Genomic DNA, 19223 nt, shown 5'->3' with positions numbered 1-19223 from the left:
TTATAGGATCATGTTTCTATTTACAGGAGTTAAAGGATCACGTTTCTGTTCACAGGAGTTATAGGATCACGTTTCTGTTTACAGGAGTTAAAGGATCACGTTTCTATTTACAGGAGTTATAGGATCACGTTTCTATTTACAGGAGTTATAGGATCACGTTTCTGTTTACAGGAGTTATAGGATCACGTTTCTATTTACAGGAGTTATAGGATCACGTTTCTATTTACAGGAGTTATAGGATCACGTTTCTATTGACAGGAGTTATAGGATCATGTTTCTGTTTACAGGAGTTATAGGATCATGTTTCTATTTACAGGAGTTAAAGGATCACGTTTCTATTGACAGGAGTTATAGGATCACGTTTCTATTGACAGGAGTTATAGGATCACGTTTCTATTTACAGGAGTTATAGGATCATGTTTCTGTTTACAGGAGTTATAGGATCACGTTTCTGTTTACAGGAGTTATAGGATCACGTTTCTATTTACAGGAGTTAAAGGATCACGTTTCTATTTACAGGAGTTATAGGATCACGTTTCTGTTTACAGGAGTTATAGGATCATGTTTCTATTTACAGGAGTTATAGGATCACGTTTCTGTTTACAGGAGTTAAAGGATCACGTTTCTATTGACAGGAGTTATAGGATCACGTTTCTGTTTACAGGAGTTATAGGATCACGTTTCTATTGACAGGAGTTAAAGGATCACGTTTCTGTTTACAGGAGTTATAGGATCACGTTTCTGTTTACAGGAGTTATAGGATCACGTTTCTATTTACAGGAGTTATAGGATCATGTTTCTATTTACAGGAGTTAAAGGATCACGTTTCTGTTCACAGGAGTTATAGGATCACGTTTCTGTTTACAGGAGTTAAAGGATCACGTTTCTATTTACAGGAGTTATAGGATCACGTTTCTGTTTACAGGAGTTATAGGATCATGTTTCTATTTACAGGAGTTAAAGGATCACGTTTCTGTTCACAGGAGTTATAGGATCACGTTTCTGTTTACAGGAGTTAAAGGATCACGTTTCTATTTACAGGAGTTATAGGATCACGTTTCTATTTACAGGAGTTATAGGATCACGTTTCTGTTTACAGGAGTTATAGGATCACGTTTCTATTGACAGGAGTTATAGGATCACGTTTCTATTGACAGGAGTTATAGGATCACGTTTCTGTTTACAGGAGTTATAGGATCACGTTTCTATTGACAGGAGTTATAGGATCACGTTTCTGTTTACAGGAGTTATAGGATCACGTTTCTATTGACAGGAGTTATAGGATCACGTTTCTATTGACAGGAGTTATAGGATCACGTTTCTATTGACAGGAGTTAAAGGATCACGTTTCTATTGACAGGAGTTAAAGGATCACGTTTCTATTGACAGGAGTTATAGGATCACGTTTCTATTGACAGGAGTTAAAGGATCACGTTTCTATTGACAGGAGTTAAAGGATCACGTTTCTATTGACAGGAGTTATAGGATCACGTTTCTATTGACAGGAGTTAAAGGATCACGTTTCTATTGACAGGAGTTATAGGATCACGTTTCTGTTTACAGGAGTTATAGGATCACGTTTCTGTTTACAGGAGTTATAGGATCACGTTTCTATTGACAGGAGTTATAGGATCACGTTTCTGTTTACAGGAGTTATAGGATCACGTTTCTGTTTACAGGAGTTATAGGATCACGTTTCTATTTACAGGAGTTAAAGGATCACGTTTCTATTGACAGGAGTTATAGGATCACGTTTCTGTTTACAGGAGTTATAGGATCACGTTTCTATTCACAGGAGTTAAAGGATCACGTTTCTATTGACAGGAGTTATAGGATCACGTTTCTGTTTACAGGAGTTATAGGATCACGTTTCTATTCACAGGAGTTAAAGGATCACGTTTCTATTTACAGGAGTTAAAGGATCACGTTTCTATTTACAGGAGTTATAGGATCACGTTTCTATTTACAGGAGTTATAGGATCACGTTTCTATTTACAGGAGTTATAGGATCACGTTTCTATTTACAGGAGTTATAGGATCACGTTTCTATTGACAGGAGTTATAGGATCACGTTTCTGTTTACAGGAGTTAAAGGATCACGTTTCTATTTACAGGAGTTATAGGATCACGTTTCTATTTACAGGAGTTATAGGATCACGTTTCTGTTTACAGGAGTTATAGGATCACGTTTCTATTTACAGGAGTTATAGGATCACGTTTCTATTTACAGGAGTTATAGGATCACGTTTCTATTTACAGGAGTTATAGGATCACGTTTCTATTTACAGGAGTTATAGGATAACGTTTCTGTTTACAGGAGTTATAGGATCACGTTTCTGTTTACAGGAGTTATAGGATCACGTTTCTATTTACAGGAGTTAAAGGATCACGTTTCTATTTACAGGAGTTAAAGGATAACGTTTCTATTTACAGGAGTTATAGGATCACGTTTCTATTTACAGGAGTTATAGGATCACGTTTCTATTTACAGGAGTTATAGGATCACGTTTCTGTTTACAGGAGTTAAAGGATCACGTTTCTATTTACAGGAGTTATAGGATCACGTTTCTGTTGACAGGAGTTATAGGATCACGTTTCTGTTTACAGGAGTTATAGGATCACGTTTCTATTTACAGGAGTTATAGGATCACGTTTCTGTTGACAGGAGTTATAGGATCACGTTTCTATTTACAGGAGTTAAAGGATCACGTTTCTGTTTACAGGAGTTATAGGATCACGTTTCTATTTACAGGAGTTATAGGATCACGTTTCTGTTGACAGGAGTTATAGGATCACGTTTCTATTTACAGGAGTTAAAGGATCACGTTTCTGTTGACAGGAGTTATAGGATCATGTTTCTGTTTACAGGAGTTAAAGGATCACGTTTCTGTTTACAGGAGTTAAAGGATCATGTTTCTATTGACAGGAGTTATAGGATCACGTTTCTGTTTACAGGAGTTAAAGGATCACGTTTCTATTTACAGGAGTTAAAGGATCATGTTTCTATTTACAGGAGTTATAGGATCACGTTTCTGTTTACAGGAGTTATAGGATCACGTTTCTGTTTACAGGAGTTATAGGATCACGTTTCTATTTACAGGAGTTAAAGGATCACGTTTCTATTTACAGGAGTTATATGTTCACGTTTCTATTTACAGGAGTTATAGGATCACGTTTCTGTTTACAGGAGTTATAGGATCACGTTTCTGTTTACAGGAGTTATAGGATCACGTTTCTATTTACAGGAGTTATAGGATCACGTTTCTGTTTACAGGAGTTATAGGATCACGTTTCTGTTTACAGGAGTTATAGGATCACGTTTCTATTTACAGGAGTTATAGGATCACGTTTCTATTTACAGGAGTTAAAGGATCACGTTTCTGTTTACAGGAGTTATAGGATCACGTTTCTGTTTACAGGAGTTATAGGATCACGTTTCTGTTTACAGGAGTTAAAGGATCACGTTTCTGTTTACAGGAGTTATAGGATCACGTTTCTATTTACAGGAGTTATAGGATCACGTTTCTGTTTACAGGAGTTAAAGGATCACGTTTCTATTTACAGGAGTTATAGGCTCACGTTTCTGTTTACAGGAGTTATAGGATCACGTTTCTGTTTACAGGAGTTATAGGATCACGTTTCTGTTTACAGGAGTTATAGGATCACGTTTCTGTTTACAGGAGTTAAAGGATCACGTTTCTATTTACAGGAGTTATAGGCTCACGTTTCTGTTTACAGGAGTTATAGGATCACGTTTCTATTTACAGGAGTTATAGGATCATGTTTCTATTTACAGGAGTTAAAGGATCACATTTCTATTTACAGGAGTTATAGGATCACGTTTCTATTGACAGGAGTTATAGGATCACGTTTCTATTTACAGGAGTTATAGGATCACGTTTCTATTTACAGGAGTTAAAGGATCACGTTTCTATTTACAGGAGTTATAGGATCACGTTTCTGTTTACAGGAGTTATAGGATCATGTTTCTATTTACAGGAGTTAAAGGATCACGTTTCTGTTCACAGGAGTTATAGGATCACGTTTCTGTTTACAGGAGTTAAAGGATCACGTTTCTATTTACAGGAGTTATAGGATCACGTTTCTATTTACAGGAGTTATAGGATCACGTTTCTGTTTACAGGAGTTATAGGATCACGTTTCTATTTACAGGAGTTATAGGATCACGTTTCTATTTACAGGAGTTATAGGATCACGTTTCTATTGACAGGAGTTATAGGATCATGTTTCTGTTTACAGGAGTTATAGGATCATGTTTCTATTTACAGGAGTTAAAGGATCACGTTTCTATTGACAGGAGTTATAGGATCACGTTTCTATTGACAGGAGTTATAGGATCACGTTTCTATTTACAGGAGTTATAGGATCATGTTTCTGTTTACAGGAGTTATAGGATCACGTTTCTGTTTACAGGAGTTATAGGATCACGTTTCTATTTACAGGAGTTAAAGGATCACGTTTCTATTTACAGGAGTTATAGGATCACGTTTCTGTTTACAGGAGTTATAGGATCATGTTTCTATTTACAGGAGTTATAGGATCACGTTTCTGTTTACAGGAGTTAAAGGATCACGTTTCTATTGACAGGAGTTATAGGATCACGTTTCTGTTTACAGGAGTTATAGGATCACGTTTCTATTGACAGGAGTTAAAGGATCACGTTTCTGTTTACAGGAGTTATAGGATCACGTTTCTGTTTACAGGAGTTATAGGATCACGTTTCTATTTACAGGAGTTATAGGATCATGTTTCTATTTACAGGAGTTAAAGGATCACGTTTCTGTTCACAGGAGTTATAGGATCACGTTTCTGTTTACAGGAGTTAAAGGATCACGTTTCTATTTACAGGAGTTATAGGATCACGTTTCTGTTTACAGGAGTTATAGGATCATGTTTCTATTTACAGGAGTTAAAGGATCACGTTTCTGTTCACAGGAGTTATAGGATCACGTTTCTGTTTACAGGAGTTAAAGGATCACGTTTCTATTTACAGGAGTTATAGGATCACGTTTCTATTTACAGGAGTTATAGGATCACGTTTCTGTTTACAGGAGTTATAGGATCACGTTTCTATTGACAGGAGTTATAGGATCACGTTTCTATTGACAGGAGTTATAGGATCACGTTTCTGTTTACAGGAGTTATAGGATCACGTTTCTATTGACAGGAGTTATAGGATCACGTTTCTGTTTACAGGAGTTATAGGATCACGTTTCTATTGACAGGAGTTATAGGATCACGTTTCTATTGACAGGAGTTATAGGATCACGTTTCTATTGACAGGAGTTAAAGGATCACGTTTCTATTGACAGGAGTTAAAGGATCACGTTTCTATTGACAGGAGTTATAGGATCACGTTTCTATTGACAGGAGTTAAAGGATCACGTTTCTATTGACAGGAGTTAAAGGATCACGTTTCTATTGACAGGAGTTATAGGATCACGTTTCTATTGACAGGAGTTAAAGGATCACGTTTCTATTGACAGGAGTTATAGGATCACGTTTCTGTTTACAGGAGTTATAGGATCACGTTTCTGTTTACAGGAGTTATAGGATCACGTTTCTATTGACAGGAGTTATAGGATCACGTTTCTGTTTACAGGAGTTATAGGATCACGTTTCTGTTTACAGGAGTTATAGGATCACGTTTCTATTTACAGGAGTTAAAGGATCACGTTTCTATTGACAGGAGTTATAGGATCACGTTTCTGTTTACAGGAGTTATAGGATCACGTTTCTATTCACAGGAGTTAAAGGATCACGTTTCTATTGACAGGAGTTATAGGATCACGTTTCTGTTTACAGGAGTTATAGGATCACGTTTCTATTCACAGGAGTTAAAGGATCACGTTTCTATTTACAGGAGTTAAAGGATCACGTTTCTATTTACAGGAGTTATAGGATCACGTTTCTATTTACAGGAGTTATAGGATCACGTTTCTATTTACAGGAGTTATAGGATCACGTTTCTATTTACAGGAGTTATAGGATCACGTTTCTATTGACAGGAGTTATAGGATCACGTTTCTGTTTACAGGAGTTAAAGGATCACGTTTCTATTTACAGGAGTTATAGGATCACGTTTCTATTTACAGGAGTTATAGGATCACGTTTCTGTTTACAGGAGTTATAGGATCACGTTTCTATTTACAGGAGTTATAGGATCACGTTTCTATTTACAGGAGTTATAGGATCACGTTTCTATTTACAGGAGTTATAGGATCACGTTTCTATTTACAGGAGTTATAGGATAACGTTTCTGTTTACAGGAGTTATAGGATCACGTTTCTGTTTACAGGAGTTATAGGATCACGTTTCTATTTACAGGAGTTAAAGGATCACGTTTCTATTTACAGGAGTTAAAGGATAACGTTTCTATTTACAGGAGTTATAGGATCACGTTTCTATTTACAGGAGTTAAAGGATCACGTTTCTATTTACAGGAGTTAAAGGATAACGTTTCTATTTACAGGAGTTATAGGATCACGTTTCTATTTACATGAGTTAAAGGATCACGTTTCTATTTACAGGAGTTATAGGATCACGTTTCTGTTTACAGGAGTTATAGGATCACGTTTCTATTTACAGGAGTTATAGGATCACGTTTCTATTTACAGGAGTTATATGATCACGTTTCTATTTACAGGAGTTAAAGGATCATGTTTCTATTTACAGGAGTTATAGGATCACGTTTCTATTTACAGGAGTTATAGGATCACGTTTCTGTTTACAGGAGTTATAGGATCACGTTTCTATTTACAGGAGTTATAGGATCACGTTTCTATTTACAGGAGTTATAGGATCACGTTTCTATTGACAGGAGTTATAGGATCACGTTTCTATTGACAGGAGTTAAAGGATCACGTTTCTATTGACAGGAGTTAAAGGATCACGTTTCTATTGACAGGAGTTATAGGATCACGTTTCTATTGACAGGAGTTAAAGGATCACGTTTCTATTGACAGGAGTTAAAGGATCACGTTTCTATTGACAGGAGTTATAGGATCACGTTTCTATTGACAGGAGTTAAAGGATCACGTTTCTATTGACAGGAGTTATAGGATCACGTTTCTGTTTACAGGAGTTATAGGATCACGTTTCTGTTTACAGGAGTTATAGGATCACGTTTCTATTGACAGGAGTTATAGGATCACGTTTCTGTTTACAGGAGTTATAGGATCACGTTTCTGTTTACAGGAGTTATAGGATCACGTTTCTATTTACAGGAGTTAAAGGATCACGTTTCTATTGACAGGAGTTATAGGATCACGTTTCTGTTTACAGGAGTTATAGGATCACGTTTCTATTCACAGGAGTTAAAGGATCACGTTTCTATTGACAGGAGTTATAGGATCACGTTTCTGTTTACAGGAGTTATAGGATCACGTTTCTATTCACAGGAGTTAAAGGATCACGTTTCTATTTACAGGAGTTAAAGGATCACGTTTCTATTTACAGGAGTTATAGGATCACGTTTCTATTTACAGGAGTTATAGGATCACGTTTCTATTTACAGGAGTTATAGGATCACGTTTCTATTTACAGGAGTTATAGGATCACGTTTCTATTGACAGGAGTTATAGGATCACGTTTCTGTTTACAGGAGTTAAAGGATCACGTTTCTATTTACAGGAGTTATAGGATCACGTTTCTATTTACAGGAGTTATAGGATCACGTTTCTGTTTACAGGAGTTATAGGATCACGTTTCTATTTACAGGAGTTATAGGATCACGTTTCTATTTACAGGAGTTATAGGATCACGTTTCTATTTACAGGAGTTATAGGATCACGTTTCTATTTACAGGAGTTATAGGATAACGTTTCTGTTTACAGGAGTTATAGGATCACGTTTCTGTTTACAGGAGTTATAGGATCACGTTTCTATTTACAGGAGTTAAAGGATCACGTTTCTATTTACAGGAGTTAAAGGATAACGTTTCTATTTACAGGAGTTATAGGATCACGTTTCTATTTACAGGAGTTAAAGGATCACGTTTCTATTTACAGGAGTTAAAGGATAACGTTTCTATTTACAGGAGTTATAGGATCACGTTTCTATTTACATGAGTTAAAGGATCACGTTTCTATTTACAGGAGTTATAGGATCACGTTTCTGTTTACAGGAGTTATAGGATCACGTTTCTATTTACAGGAGTTATAGGATCACGTTTCTATTTACAGGAGTTATATGATCACGTTTCTATTTACAGGAGTTAAAGGATCATGTTTCTATTTACAGGAGTTATAGGATCACGTTTCTATTTACAGGAGTTATAGGATCACGTTTCTGTTTACAGGAGTTATAGGATCACGTTTCTATTTACAGGAGTTATAGGATCACGTTTCTATTTACAGGAGTTATAGGATCACGTTTCTATTTACAGGAGTTATAGGATCACGTTTCTATTTACAGGAGTTATAGGATAACGTTTCTGTTTACAGGAGTTATAGGATCACGTTTCTGTTTACAGGAGTTATAGGATCACGTTTCTATTTACAGGAGTTAAAGGATCACGTTTCTATTTACAGGAGTTAAAGGATAACGTTTCTATTTACAGGAGTTATAGGATCACGTTTCTATTTACATGAGTTAAAGGATCACGTTTCTATTTACAGGAGTTATAGGATCACGTTTCTGTTTACAGGAGTTATAGGATCACGTTTCTATTGACAGGAGTTATAGGATCACGTTTCTATTTACAGGAGTTATATGATCACGTTTCTATTTACAGGAGTTAAAGGATCATGTTTCTATTTACAGGAGTTATAGGATCACGTTTCTATTTACAGGAGTTATAGGATCACGTTTCTATTGACAGGAGTTATAGGATCACGTTTCTATTTACAGGAGTTATAGGATCACGTTTCTATTTACAGGAGTTATAGGATCACGTTTCTATTTACAGGAGTTAAAGGATCATGTTTCTATTTACAGGAGTTATAGGATCACGTTTCTATTTACAGGAGTTATAGGATCACGTTTCTATTTACAGGAGTTAAAGGATCATGTTTCTATTTACAGGAGTTATAGGATCACGTTTCTATTTACAGGAGTTATAGGATCACGTTTCTATTTACAGGAGTTATAGGATCACGTTTCTATTTACAGGAGTTATAGGATCATGTTTCTATTGACAGGAGTTATAGGATCACGTTTCTGTTTACAGGAGTTATAGGATCATGTTTCTATTTACAGGAGTTATAGGATCACGTTTCTATTTACAGGAGTTATAGGATCACGTTTCTATTTACAGGAGTTATAGGATCACGTTTCTATTTACAGGAGTTATAGGATCACGCTTCTATTTACAGGAGTTATAGGATCACGTTTCTGTTTACAGGAGTTATAGGATCACGTTTCTATTTACAGGAGTTATAGGATCACGTTTCTATTTACAGGAGTTATAGGATCACGTTTCTATTTACAGGAGTTATAGGATCACGTTTCTATTTACAGGAGTTATAGGATCACGTTTCTATTTACAGGAGTTATAGGATCACGTTTCTGTTTACAGGAGTTATAGGATCACGTTTCTATTTACAGGAGTTATAGGATCACGTTTCTGTTTACAGGAGTTATAGGATCACGTTTCTATTTACAGGAGTTATAGGATCACGTTTCTGTTTACAGGAGTTAAAGGATCACGTTTCTGTTGACAGGAGTTCCCCGTAAAGCGGGTGAATGACCCCGGGCACATCGCCTCCCTGCCTCCGTTCGTTCGTTCCGTGACGTCGAAGATGAGCAACCCTTTTTTATTAAGCAAAAGGACAATAAAAACGCGGTCGCAAAAATAAAAAATGCCAATGGAGTATAATTATATAGCTTCTTCAAAAAGGCACGCTCAGCGGTGGTTATCTCTGTGGCGCGGATCAGGATCAGGGCCAGTAAAAACCAGACCAGGAAAACTGTAACAATTAAAGGCCTCGTAACAGAAGAATGTAAAAGAGGTGTGTAGAAACGGAGAGAGAGAGAGAGAGAGAGAGAGAGAGAGAGAGAGAGAGAGAGAGAGAGAGAGAGAGAGAGAGAGAGAGAGAGAGAGAGAGAGAGAGAGAGAGAGAGAGAGGAGGGAGAGGGGAAAGGTTTAACCCATATTAGGCGGGAACCCCTTTTGGTGTTAGCATCATGTCATGCTTTAGCTATTTAAAAATAGCAGATCTACAAGCTCTTAGCGCACCACTCGGTGGAGCTTGTAGATCTGCTATTTTCTTTAAAATCAAAGAACGACTGACATAGAAACATAGCTTTTTCAGAAAACTGTCATTTTCAAACAGACATTTTTTTTAATCTGATCTCAGGTCAGAACGGGTTAAAGGATGGGTGGAGTGACTGTGATCACCTCATGGCTGTCACTGATTGACCAGCTGTGTGGCTAACGACTTCCATACTAAAATAATACTACATACAGTAAGTCATTGAACTGATAATGATGTGTATAGTGTGGGAGGAAAAACAAGAAGACTGTGAAGGACTTATAGAGGGTATGCGCATGACTTCATCGGGAACGCCTACTGAGTGGCAAAAAACTACTTTCTGGCCTTGATTGACAGCCCCATACATCCACACAGAAAGGTCCTATCTGATTGACAGCCCCATACATCCACACAGTAAAGTCCTATCTGATTGACAGCCCCCATACATCCACACAGAAAAGTCCTATCTGATTGACAGCCCCATACATCCACACAGTAAAGTCCTATCTGATTGACAGCCCCATACATCCACACAGTAAAGTCCTATCTGATTGACAGCCCCATACATCCACACAGTAAAGTCCTATCTGATTGACAGCCCCATACATCCACACAGTAAAGTCCTATCTGATTGACAGCCCCATACATCCACACAGTAAAGTCCTATCTGATTGACAGCCCCATACATCCACACAGTAAAGTCCTATCTGATTGACAGCCCCATACATCCACACAGTAAAGTCCTATCTGATTGACAGCCCCATACATCCACCCAGTAAAGTCCTATCTGATTGACAGCCCCATACATCCACACAGTAAAGTCCTATCTGATTGACAGCCCCATACATCCACCCAGTAAAGTCCTATCTGATTGACAGCCCCATACATCCACACAGTAAAGTCCTATCTGATTGACAGCCCCATACATCCACCCAGTAAAGTCCTATCTGATTGACAGCCCCATACATCCACACAGTAAAGTCCTATCTGATTGACAGCCCCATACATCCACACAGAAAAGTCCTATCTGATTGACAGCCCCATACATCCACACAGAAAAGTCCTATCTGATTGACAGCCCCATACATCCACACAGTAAAGTCCTATCTGATTGACAGCCCCCATACATCCACACATTAAAGTCCTATCTGATTGACAGCCCCATACATCCACACAGTAAAGTCCTATCTGATTGACAGCCCCATACATCCACACATTAAAGTCCTATCTGATTGACAGCCCCATACATCCACACAGTAAAGTCCTATCTGATTGACAGCCCCATACATCCACACAGTAAAGTCCTATCTGATTGACAGCCCCATACATCCACACAGTAAAGTCCTATCTGATTGACAGCCCCATACATCCACACAGAATAGTCCTATCTGATTGACAGCCCCATACATCCACACAGTAAAGTCCTATCTGATTGACAGCCCCATACATCCACACAGAGAAGTCCTATCTGATTGACAGCCCCATACATCCACACAGTAAAGTCCTATCTGATTGACAGCCCCATACATCCACACAGTAAAGTCCTGTCTGATTGACAGCCCCATACATCCACACAGTAAAGTCCTATCTGATTGACAGCCCCATACATCCACACAGAAAAGTCCTATCTGATTGACAGCCCCATACATCCACACAGAAAGGTCCTATCTGATTGACAGCCCCATACATCCACACAGAAAGGTCCTATCTGATTGACAGCCCCATACATCCACACAGAAAAGTCCTATCTGATTGACAGCCCCATACATCCACACAGTAAAGTCCTATCTGATTGACAGCCCCATACATCCACACAGTAAAGTCCTATCTGATTGACAGCCCCATACATCCACACAGAAAAGTCCTATCTGATTGACAGCCCCATACATCCACACAGTAAAGTCATATTTGATGGACTGCCCCATACATCCACACAGTAAAGTCCTATCTGATTGACAGCCCCATACATCCACACAGGAAAGTCCTATCTGATTGACAGCCCCATACATCCACACAGTAAAGTCCTATCTGATTGACAGCCCCATACATCCACACAGAATAGTCCTATCTGATTGACAGCCCCATACATCCACACAGAAAAGTCCTATCTGATTGACAGCCCCATACATCCACACAGTAAAGTCCTATCTGATTGACAGCCCCATACATCCACACAGAAAAGTCCTCTCTGATTGACAGCCCCATACATCCACACAGTAAAGTCCTCTCTGATTGACAGCCCCATACATCCACACAGTAAAGTCCTATCTGATTGACAGCCCCATACATCCACACAGTAAAGTCCTATCTGATTGACAGCCCCATACATCCACACAGAATAGTCCTATCTGATTGACTTAAACAACGTTAAAACGCCCGGGGTTATTAAATCCATTAAATCAGAGCGCCCAGCGATTAATAGCAGGGGAGCACATTTAGCGACGCACCAGGGGAGCACATTTAGCGACGCACCAGCCGCTATCCCGGATGTGGCTGAAGTAGCTAGATGTAGCCAAAACACTCCCGAGGCGATCGACGACGAGCGCCACGTTTTGAGTTCATCTGCGTTTTACTGCAGCTATTTATTTTTGAGTGGTGCAACCACTCCTACAACCAGCTTGCAATGTTCTCGTACCTGTTTGTGTGTGTGTGTGTGTGTGTGTGTGTGTGTGTGTGTGTGTCTGTCTGTGAGAGCACGAGTATGTGACTTAATAATAGCAGTAGGGGGCGCCAGAAACAGTGAGAGGGGTAGTGTCTCTAATGAGAGAGAGTGAGAGAGAGAGAGAGAGAGAGAGAGAGAGAGAGGGGGGGGGGGGGGGGGGGGAATTGCACCACTCAGTTCACACGTGTGTGATTTTTATTTTTATCCTGAAAAACGGAAACCGTTTCGGAGATATGAGTTTTCCACCCGACAGAGACGATAACCAGACCACAAAGTAGAACCTCTAACGACTTCATCTTCCTCAAGTGCCGTGGGTTAGGTGGACCCGACTGTACAACACTAGTGTAGGAGGAATCATTTGTGACCAAATTTGACTGGGAGACTGCCATTGGATTTTTTTGATTTTTTTTTTTCATTTCATATCAAAGCAGGGAATCATAGCTTCACATTGACATATTGGTTGTCCAGTTTGACCCACCAGTTTTGGAGATATGGCTTATAGAGTGATGTCTTGCAGAAAACAGCGAGTTGAGAAAACAGGCTTGAAAGGTTCACTTCTGTGGTCTCTAACATTACAATAGCTACATGTTTAAGCTTTTTTTTTCATATTTACAAGTCAATTTCAGCTTTGACACTTATTTCAGACATGCTCTAGTATGTGAAGAGTCTGCCTGTGCTATTAACTTATTTTGAAAAAACAAACAAAAAAAAAGGTTTTCTCCTCTGGTGAAAAGCTGGAATGTGCGCGATGGCAGTCTCTCAGTCAAATCTGGTCACTTATGACTGTACAGTGCGTACATTGTGTACAGACAAAGGCAGAGACTGAGAGGGACAGATAAGGAGAGACAAAGGCCAAAGGCAGATGGAACGACTGATAGAAGGATGGAAGGGAGGGAAGGCAGGGAGGGCTAGTTGGGTCGGGCAGAACCCAAAGAACATCTGAGATCTCTATCCCCTGTTGTTGTTCTTCTCCTCCAGACCCCATAAGATAGATCTCTGCTATACTCACTTCTCTGTCTGTTCTTTCGCTTCTTTCTTTGGCCTGAAAAAGACAAGAACACAAAAGAACAAAAACAGCACAGCGTTACGACACACAGAATGACGCCGTTGCATTCCTGGAGAAGTGGATCGGAGCATCTTAATTGATCTGTACAGTATAGAGTACAGTAAGAGGCAGACACAGTGAATCATCACGTCTCATCTCCCTTCACTCGGTAGCAGCGCTGCCTGGAAGGACCAGCTGAAACCTGATTTATTTTGGGAACGGCAAAGTCATGCACGCCGGCACGCACACACGCACACACGCACGCACGCACGCAGTCACACATGCAGTCACACATGACACACACACACACACACACACACACACACACACACACACACACACACACACACACACACACACACACACACACACACACACACAAGCAAACAGAGAACTCTGACAGGAAGTTATAGGAGATGAATGAATGTGTGTGGGGGCATTGTGAATGAATGCATTCCACAATGATAATCATTAAACAGTAAATATACAGTAAGCAGTGGAACTGTTACTCTATATCTCCAGCTCCGCTCCCCAGCCCAGATGCACCGTCACGCTCTTAACCCATTCTGACCTGAGATCAGATTCATACGAGGTTTCCACTGGGACACACACTGGTCTGGTTAACCCATTCTGACCTGAGATCAGATTCATACGAGGTTTCCACAGGACACACACTGGTCTGATTAACCCATGAAGACCTGAGGACCATTCTACAAATGCCTTCTAAATCCTGACCGTTTTCTGGAGAAAGAAACCTTATGTTTCTAATGTCAGTCGTTCTGAAACATTTTCATGTCAAGGACCCCAAAAATAATATGTAATTGGCCGCCGACCCCCCCCCCCCCCCCATCTGAAAATATGTTGTTCCAGGGACCCCCCCCCCCCCCCCCCCAGAAGCAAAGATTTAAGTTAAAAACGTTCGCTCTGAAAGAATATATATATTCAAGGATTTGTGCCACATTTTCACGATTTTTCATGAATAGCAGATCTACAAGCTCATATAGCGCGCCACTCGGTGGCGCGCTATATGAGCTTGTAGATCTGCTATTTTTCAATAGCTAACGTCTAACATAGTAACACCAACAGGGGTTTAAAGGGGCTTAAAGTGTTGAGTCATCGTTTGCACAGCGCTGAAATATAGTGTTTCAACCCAAACGTAGGTCCTAAATATAGTGTTTCAAACCCAACGTAGGTCCTAAATATAGTGTTTCAACCCAAACGTAGGTCCTAAATATAGTGTTTCAAACCCAACGTAGGTCCTAAATATAGTGTTTCAAACCCAACGTAGGTCCTAAATATAGTGTTTCAACCCAAACGTAGGTCCTAAATATAGTGTTTCAAACCCAACGTAGGTCCTAAATATAGTGTTTCAAACCCAACGTAGGTCCTAAATATAGTGTTTCAACCCAAACGTAGGTCCTAAATATAGTGTTTCAACCCAACGTAGGTCCTAAATATAGTGTTTCAACTCAACGTAGGTCCTAAATATAGTGTTTCAACCCAAACGTAGGTCCTAAATATAGTGTTTCAACCCAAACGTAGGTCCTAAATATAGTGTTTCAACCCAACGTAGGTCCTAAATATAGTGTTTCAACCCAACGTAGGTCCTAAATATAGTGTTTCAACCCAAACGTAGGTCCTAAATATAGTGTTTCAACCCAACGTAGGTCCTAAATATAGTGTTTCAACCCAACGTAGGTCCTAAATATAGTGTTTCAACCCAAACGTAGGTCCTAAATATAGTGTTTCAACCCAACGTAGGTCCTAAATATAGTGTTTCAACCCAAACGCAGGTCCTAAATATAGTGTTTCAACCCAACGTAGGTCCTAAATATAGTGTTTCAACCCAACGTAGGTCCTAAATATAGTGTTTCAACCCAAACGTAGGTCCTAAATATAGTGTTTCAACCCAAACGTAGGTCCTAAATATAGTGTTTCAACCCAACATAGGTCCTAAATATAGTGTTTTAACCCAACGTAGGTCCTAAATATAGTGTTTCAACCCAACGTAGGTCCTAAATATAGTGTTTCAACCCAAACGTAGGTCCTAAATATAGTGTTTCAACCCAAACGTAGGTCCTAAATATAGTGTTTCAACCCAACGTAGGTCCTAAATATAGTGTTTCAACCCAACGTAGGTCCTAAATATAGTGTTTTAACCCAAACGTAGGTCCTAAATATAGTGTTTCAACCCAACGTAGGTCCTAAATATAGTGTTTCAACCCAACGTAGGTCCTAAATATAGTGTTTCAACCCAACGTAGGTCCTAAATATAGTGTTTCAACCCAACGTAGGTCCTAAATATAGTGTTTCAACCCAACGTAGGTCCTAAATATAGTGTTTCAACCCAAACGTAGGTCCTAAATATAGTGTTTCAACCCAACGTAGGTCCTAAATATAGTGTTTCAACCCAACGTAGGTCCTAAATATAGTGTTTCAACCCAACGTAGGTCCTAAATATAGTGTTTCAACCCAACGTAGGTCCTAAATATAGTGTTTTAACCCAACGTAGGTCCTAAATATAGTGTTTCAACCCAACGTAGGTCCTAAATATAGTGTTTCAACCCAAACGTAGGTCCTAAATATAGTGTTTCAACCCAACGTAGGTCCTAAATATAGTGTTTCAACCCAACGTAGGTCCTAAATATAGTGTTTCAACCCAACGTAGGTCCTAAATATAGTGTTTCAACCCAAACGTAGGTCCTAAATATAGTGTTTCAACCCAACGTAGGTCCTAAATATAGTGTTTCAACCCAACGTAAGTCCTAAATATAGTGTTTCAACCCAAACGTAGGTCCTAAATGTAGTGTTTCAACCCAAACGTAGGTCCTAAATATAGTGTTTCAACCCAACGTAGGTCCTAAATATAGTGTTTCAACCCAAACGTAGGTCCTAAATATAGTGTTTCAACCCAACGTAGGTCCTAAATATAGTGTTTCAACCCAACGTAGGTCCTAAATATAGTGTTTCAACCCAACGTAGAAGATCTGAGCGATACCAAACGTTGTCATGTTTAACTTTACACCCTGTTGATTATAAAGGCTTAAACTGTCCGTCCTCCATCTCACATCATGCTGCATGTATGTGTATGCGTGTTGCTCATAGGCGTGCGTGCGTGCGTGCGTGCATGCATGCATGCGTGCATGTTTGTGCGTGTGCATATGTACGTGCGCGCTGCTCATAGCTTCTTACCTGCACTCACATGCGCTGTGCTCTGAGAAGCTCATGAAAATATCATTTTGTTGCCTCTGAGGTTTTATTCTTTTAATCTGTAAAAGAAAAAGAAAGAAAGGACAAAAGAAAGGACATCAATGATTCAGTAAAATTCACCACGTTGCAAATAGGCCTATGTAATGTTTATGTAAATGCAAATATGTCATTTCATGAGCAGCATGGAAACCCTGACTATACAAACACTAATTCCAGATTAGAAGACCTAATTAGGGACTTATTAACGAGCCTCGTTAGGTAACACCAAACTAAAGGCGATCACTAGAGGTCCATGGAGGTCTATAGGGTTAGGGGTAAGGGGTAGGGGTTAGTGGGTAAGGGGTAGGGGTTAGTGGGTAAGGGGTAGGGGTTAGGGTACCTCCATAGTGACGTTGTGGCTGGCGGTGGGCTATAGGGTTAGGGGTAGGGTTAGGGGGTAGGGGGTAGTGGGTAAGGGGTTAGGGGTAGTGGGTTAGGGGTTAGGGATAGTGGGTAAAGGGTTAGGGTTAGTGGGTAGTGGGTTAGGGGTTAGGGGTTAGACTACCTCCATAGTGATGTTGTACCCTGCGGTGGGCTATAGGGTTAGGGTAGGGGGTTAGTGGGTAAGGGGTTAGGGGTAGGGGGTAGTGGGTTAGTGTTTAACCCATTCTGACCTGAGATCAGATTCTAAAAATGTATGTTTGAAAATGACAGTTTTCTGAAAAAGCCATGTTTCTACGTCAGTCGTTCTTTGATTTTTCAAAAATAGCAGACCTACAAGCTCTTAGCGCGCCACTCGGTGGCGCGCTAAGAGCTTGTAGATCTGCTATTTTTCAATAGCAAACACCAAAATGGGTGCCCCGGTCAGAATTGGTTAAGGGGTTAGGGTTAGGGGTAGGGGGTAAGGGGTTAGGGGTTTAGGGTACCTCCATAGTGACGTTGTACCCTGCGGTGGGCTATAGGGTTAGGGGTTAGGGGTTAGGGGTTAGGGGTAGTGTTTAAGGGGTTAGGGGTAGTGTTTAAGGGGTTAGGGGTTAGGGGTACCTCCATGGTGACGTTGTACCCTGCGTGGGCTATAGGGTTAGGGGTTAGGGGTAGTGGGTTAGGGGTTAGGGGTAGTGTTTAAGGGGTTAGGGGTTAGGGGTACCTCCATGGTGACGTTGTACCCTGCGGTGGGCTATAGGGGTAGTGGGTTAGGGGTTAGGGGTAGTGGGTTAGGGGTTAGGGGTAGTGTTTAAGGGGGTAGGGGGTTTAGGGTACCTCCATGGTGACGTTGTACCCGGCGGTGGGCTTTAGGGTTAGGGGTTAGGGGTTAGGGGTAGTGTTTAAGGGGTTAGGGGTTAGGGGTAGTGGGTTAGGGGTTAGGGGTAGTGTTTAAGGGGGTAGGGGGTTTAGGGTACCTCCATGGTGACGTTGTACCCGGCGGTGGGCTATAGGGTTAGGGGTAGTGTTTAAGGGGTTAGGGATAGGGGGTAGTGTTTAAGGGGTTAGGGGTAAGGGGTACCTCCATGGTGACGTTGTACCCGGCGGTGGGCTATAGGGTTAGGGGTTAGGGGTAGTGGGTTAGGGGTAGGGGGTAGTGTTTAAGGGGTTAGGGATAGGGGGTAGTGGGTTAGGGGTTAGGGGTTAGGGGTAGTGGGTTAGGGGTAGGGGGTAGTGTTTAAGGGGTTAGGGGTTAGGGGTAGGGGGTACCTCCATGGTGACGTTGTACCCGGCGGTGGGCTATAGGGTTAGGGATAGGGGGTAGTGTTTAAGGGGTTAGGGGTTAGGGATTAGGGGTTAGGGGTTAGGGGTTAGGGGTACCTCCATGGTGACGTTGTACCCGGTGGTGGGCTATAGGGTTAGGGGTTAGGGGTAGTGGGTTAGGGGTAGGGGGTAGTGTTTAAGGGGTTAGGGGTTAGGGGTAGTGGGTTAGGGGTAGGGGGTACCTCCATGGTGACGTTGTACCCGGCGGTGGGCTATAGGGTTAGGGATAGGGGGTAGTGTTTAAGGGGTTAGGGGTTAGGGATTAGGGGTTAGGGGTTAGGGGTTAGGGGTACCTCCATGGTGACGTTGTACCCGGCGGTGGGGGTGCACTGCAGCATCTCGTCGTTGCAGCATCCCGCGCAGCGCG

General features: G+C 40.7%; 1 protein-coding gene across 1 annotated transcript in view; it reads right to left on the bottom strand.

Annotated features, from left to right (window-relative positions):
* Positions 1–19217, bottom strand: part of vegfab (vascular endothelial growth factor Ab) — a 42523-nt gene extending 23306 nt beyond the window's left edge. The window contains exons 1-3 of the mRNA XM_083789666.1: positions 19150–19217; positions 17114–17190; positions 13886–13918 (exon numbers count right to left, since the gene is read on the bottom strand). Coding sequence (XP_083645792.1) covers positions 13886–13918; positions 17114–17190; positions 19150–19194 — 155 coding nt within the window. The 5' untranslated portion in view covers positions 19195–19217. The remainder of the gene's footprint in view (positions 1–13885; positions 13919–17113; positions 17191–19149) is intronic.
* Between the last annotated feature and the right edge of the window lie 6 nt (positions 19218–19223).

The sequence above is a fragment of the Protomyctophum parallelum genome (assembly GCF_964188405.1).
Source record: "Protomyctophum parallelum genome assembly, chromosome: 19".
Taxonomy (NCBI): Eukaryota; Metazoa; Chordata; class Actinopteri; order Myctophiformes; family Myctophidae; genus Protomyctophum; species Protomyctophum parallelum.
The sequence above is the reverse complement of the archived record's forward strand: the minus strand, read 5'-3'. Positions and strand labels throughout refer to the sequence as shown.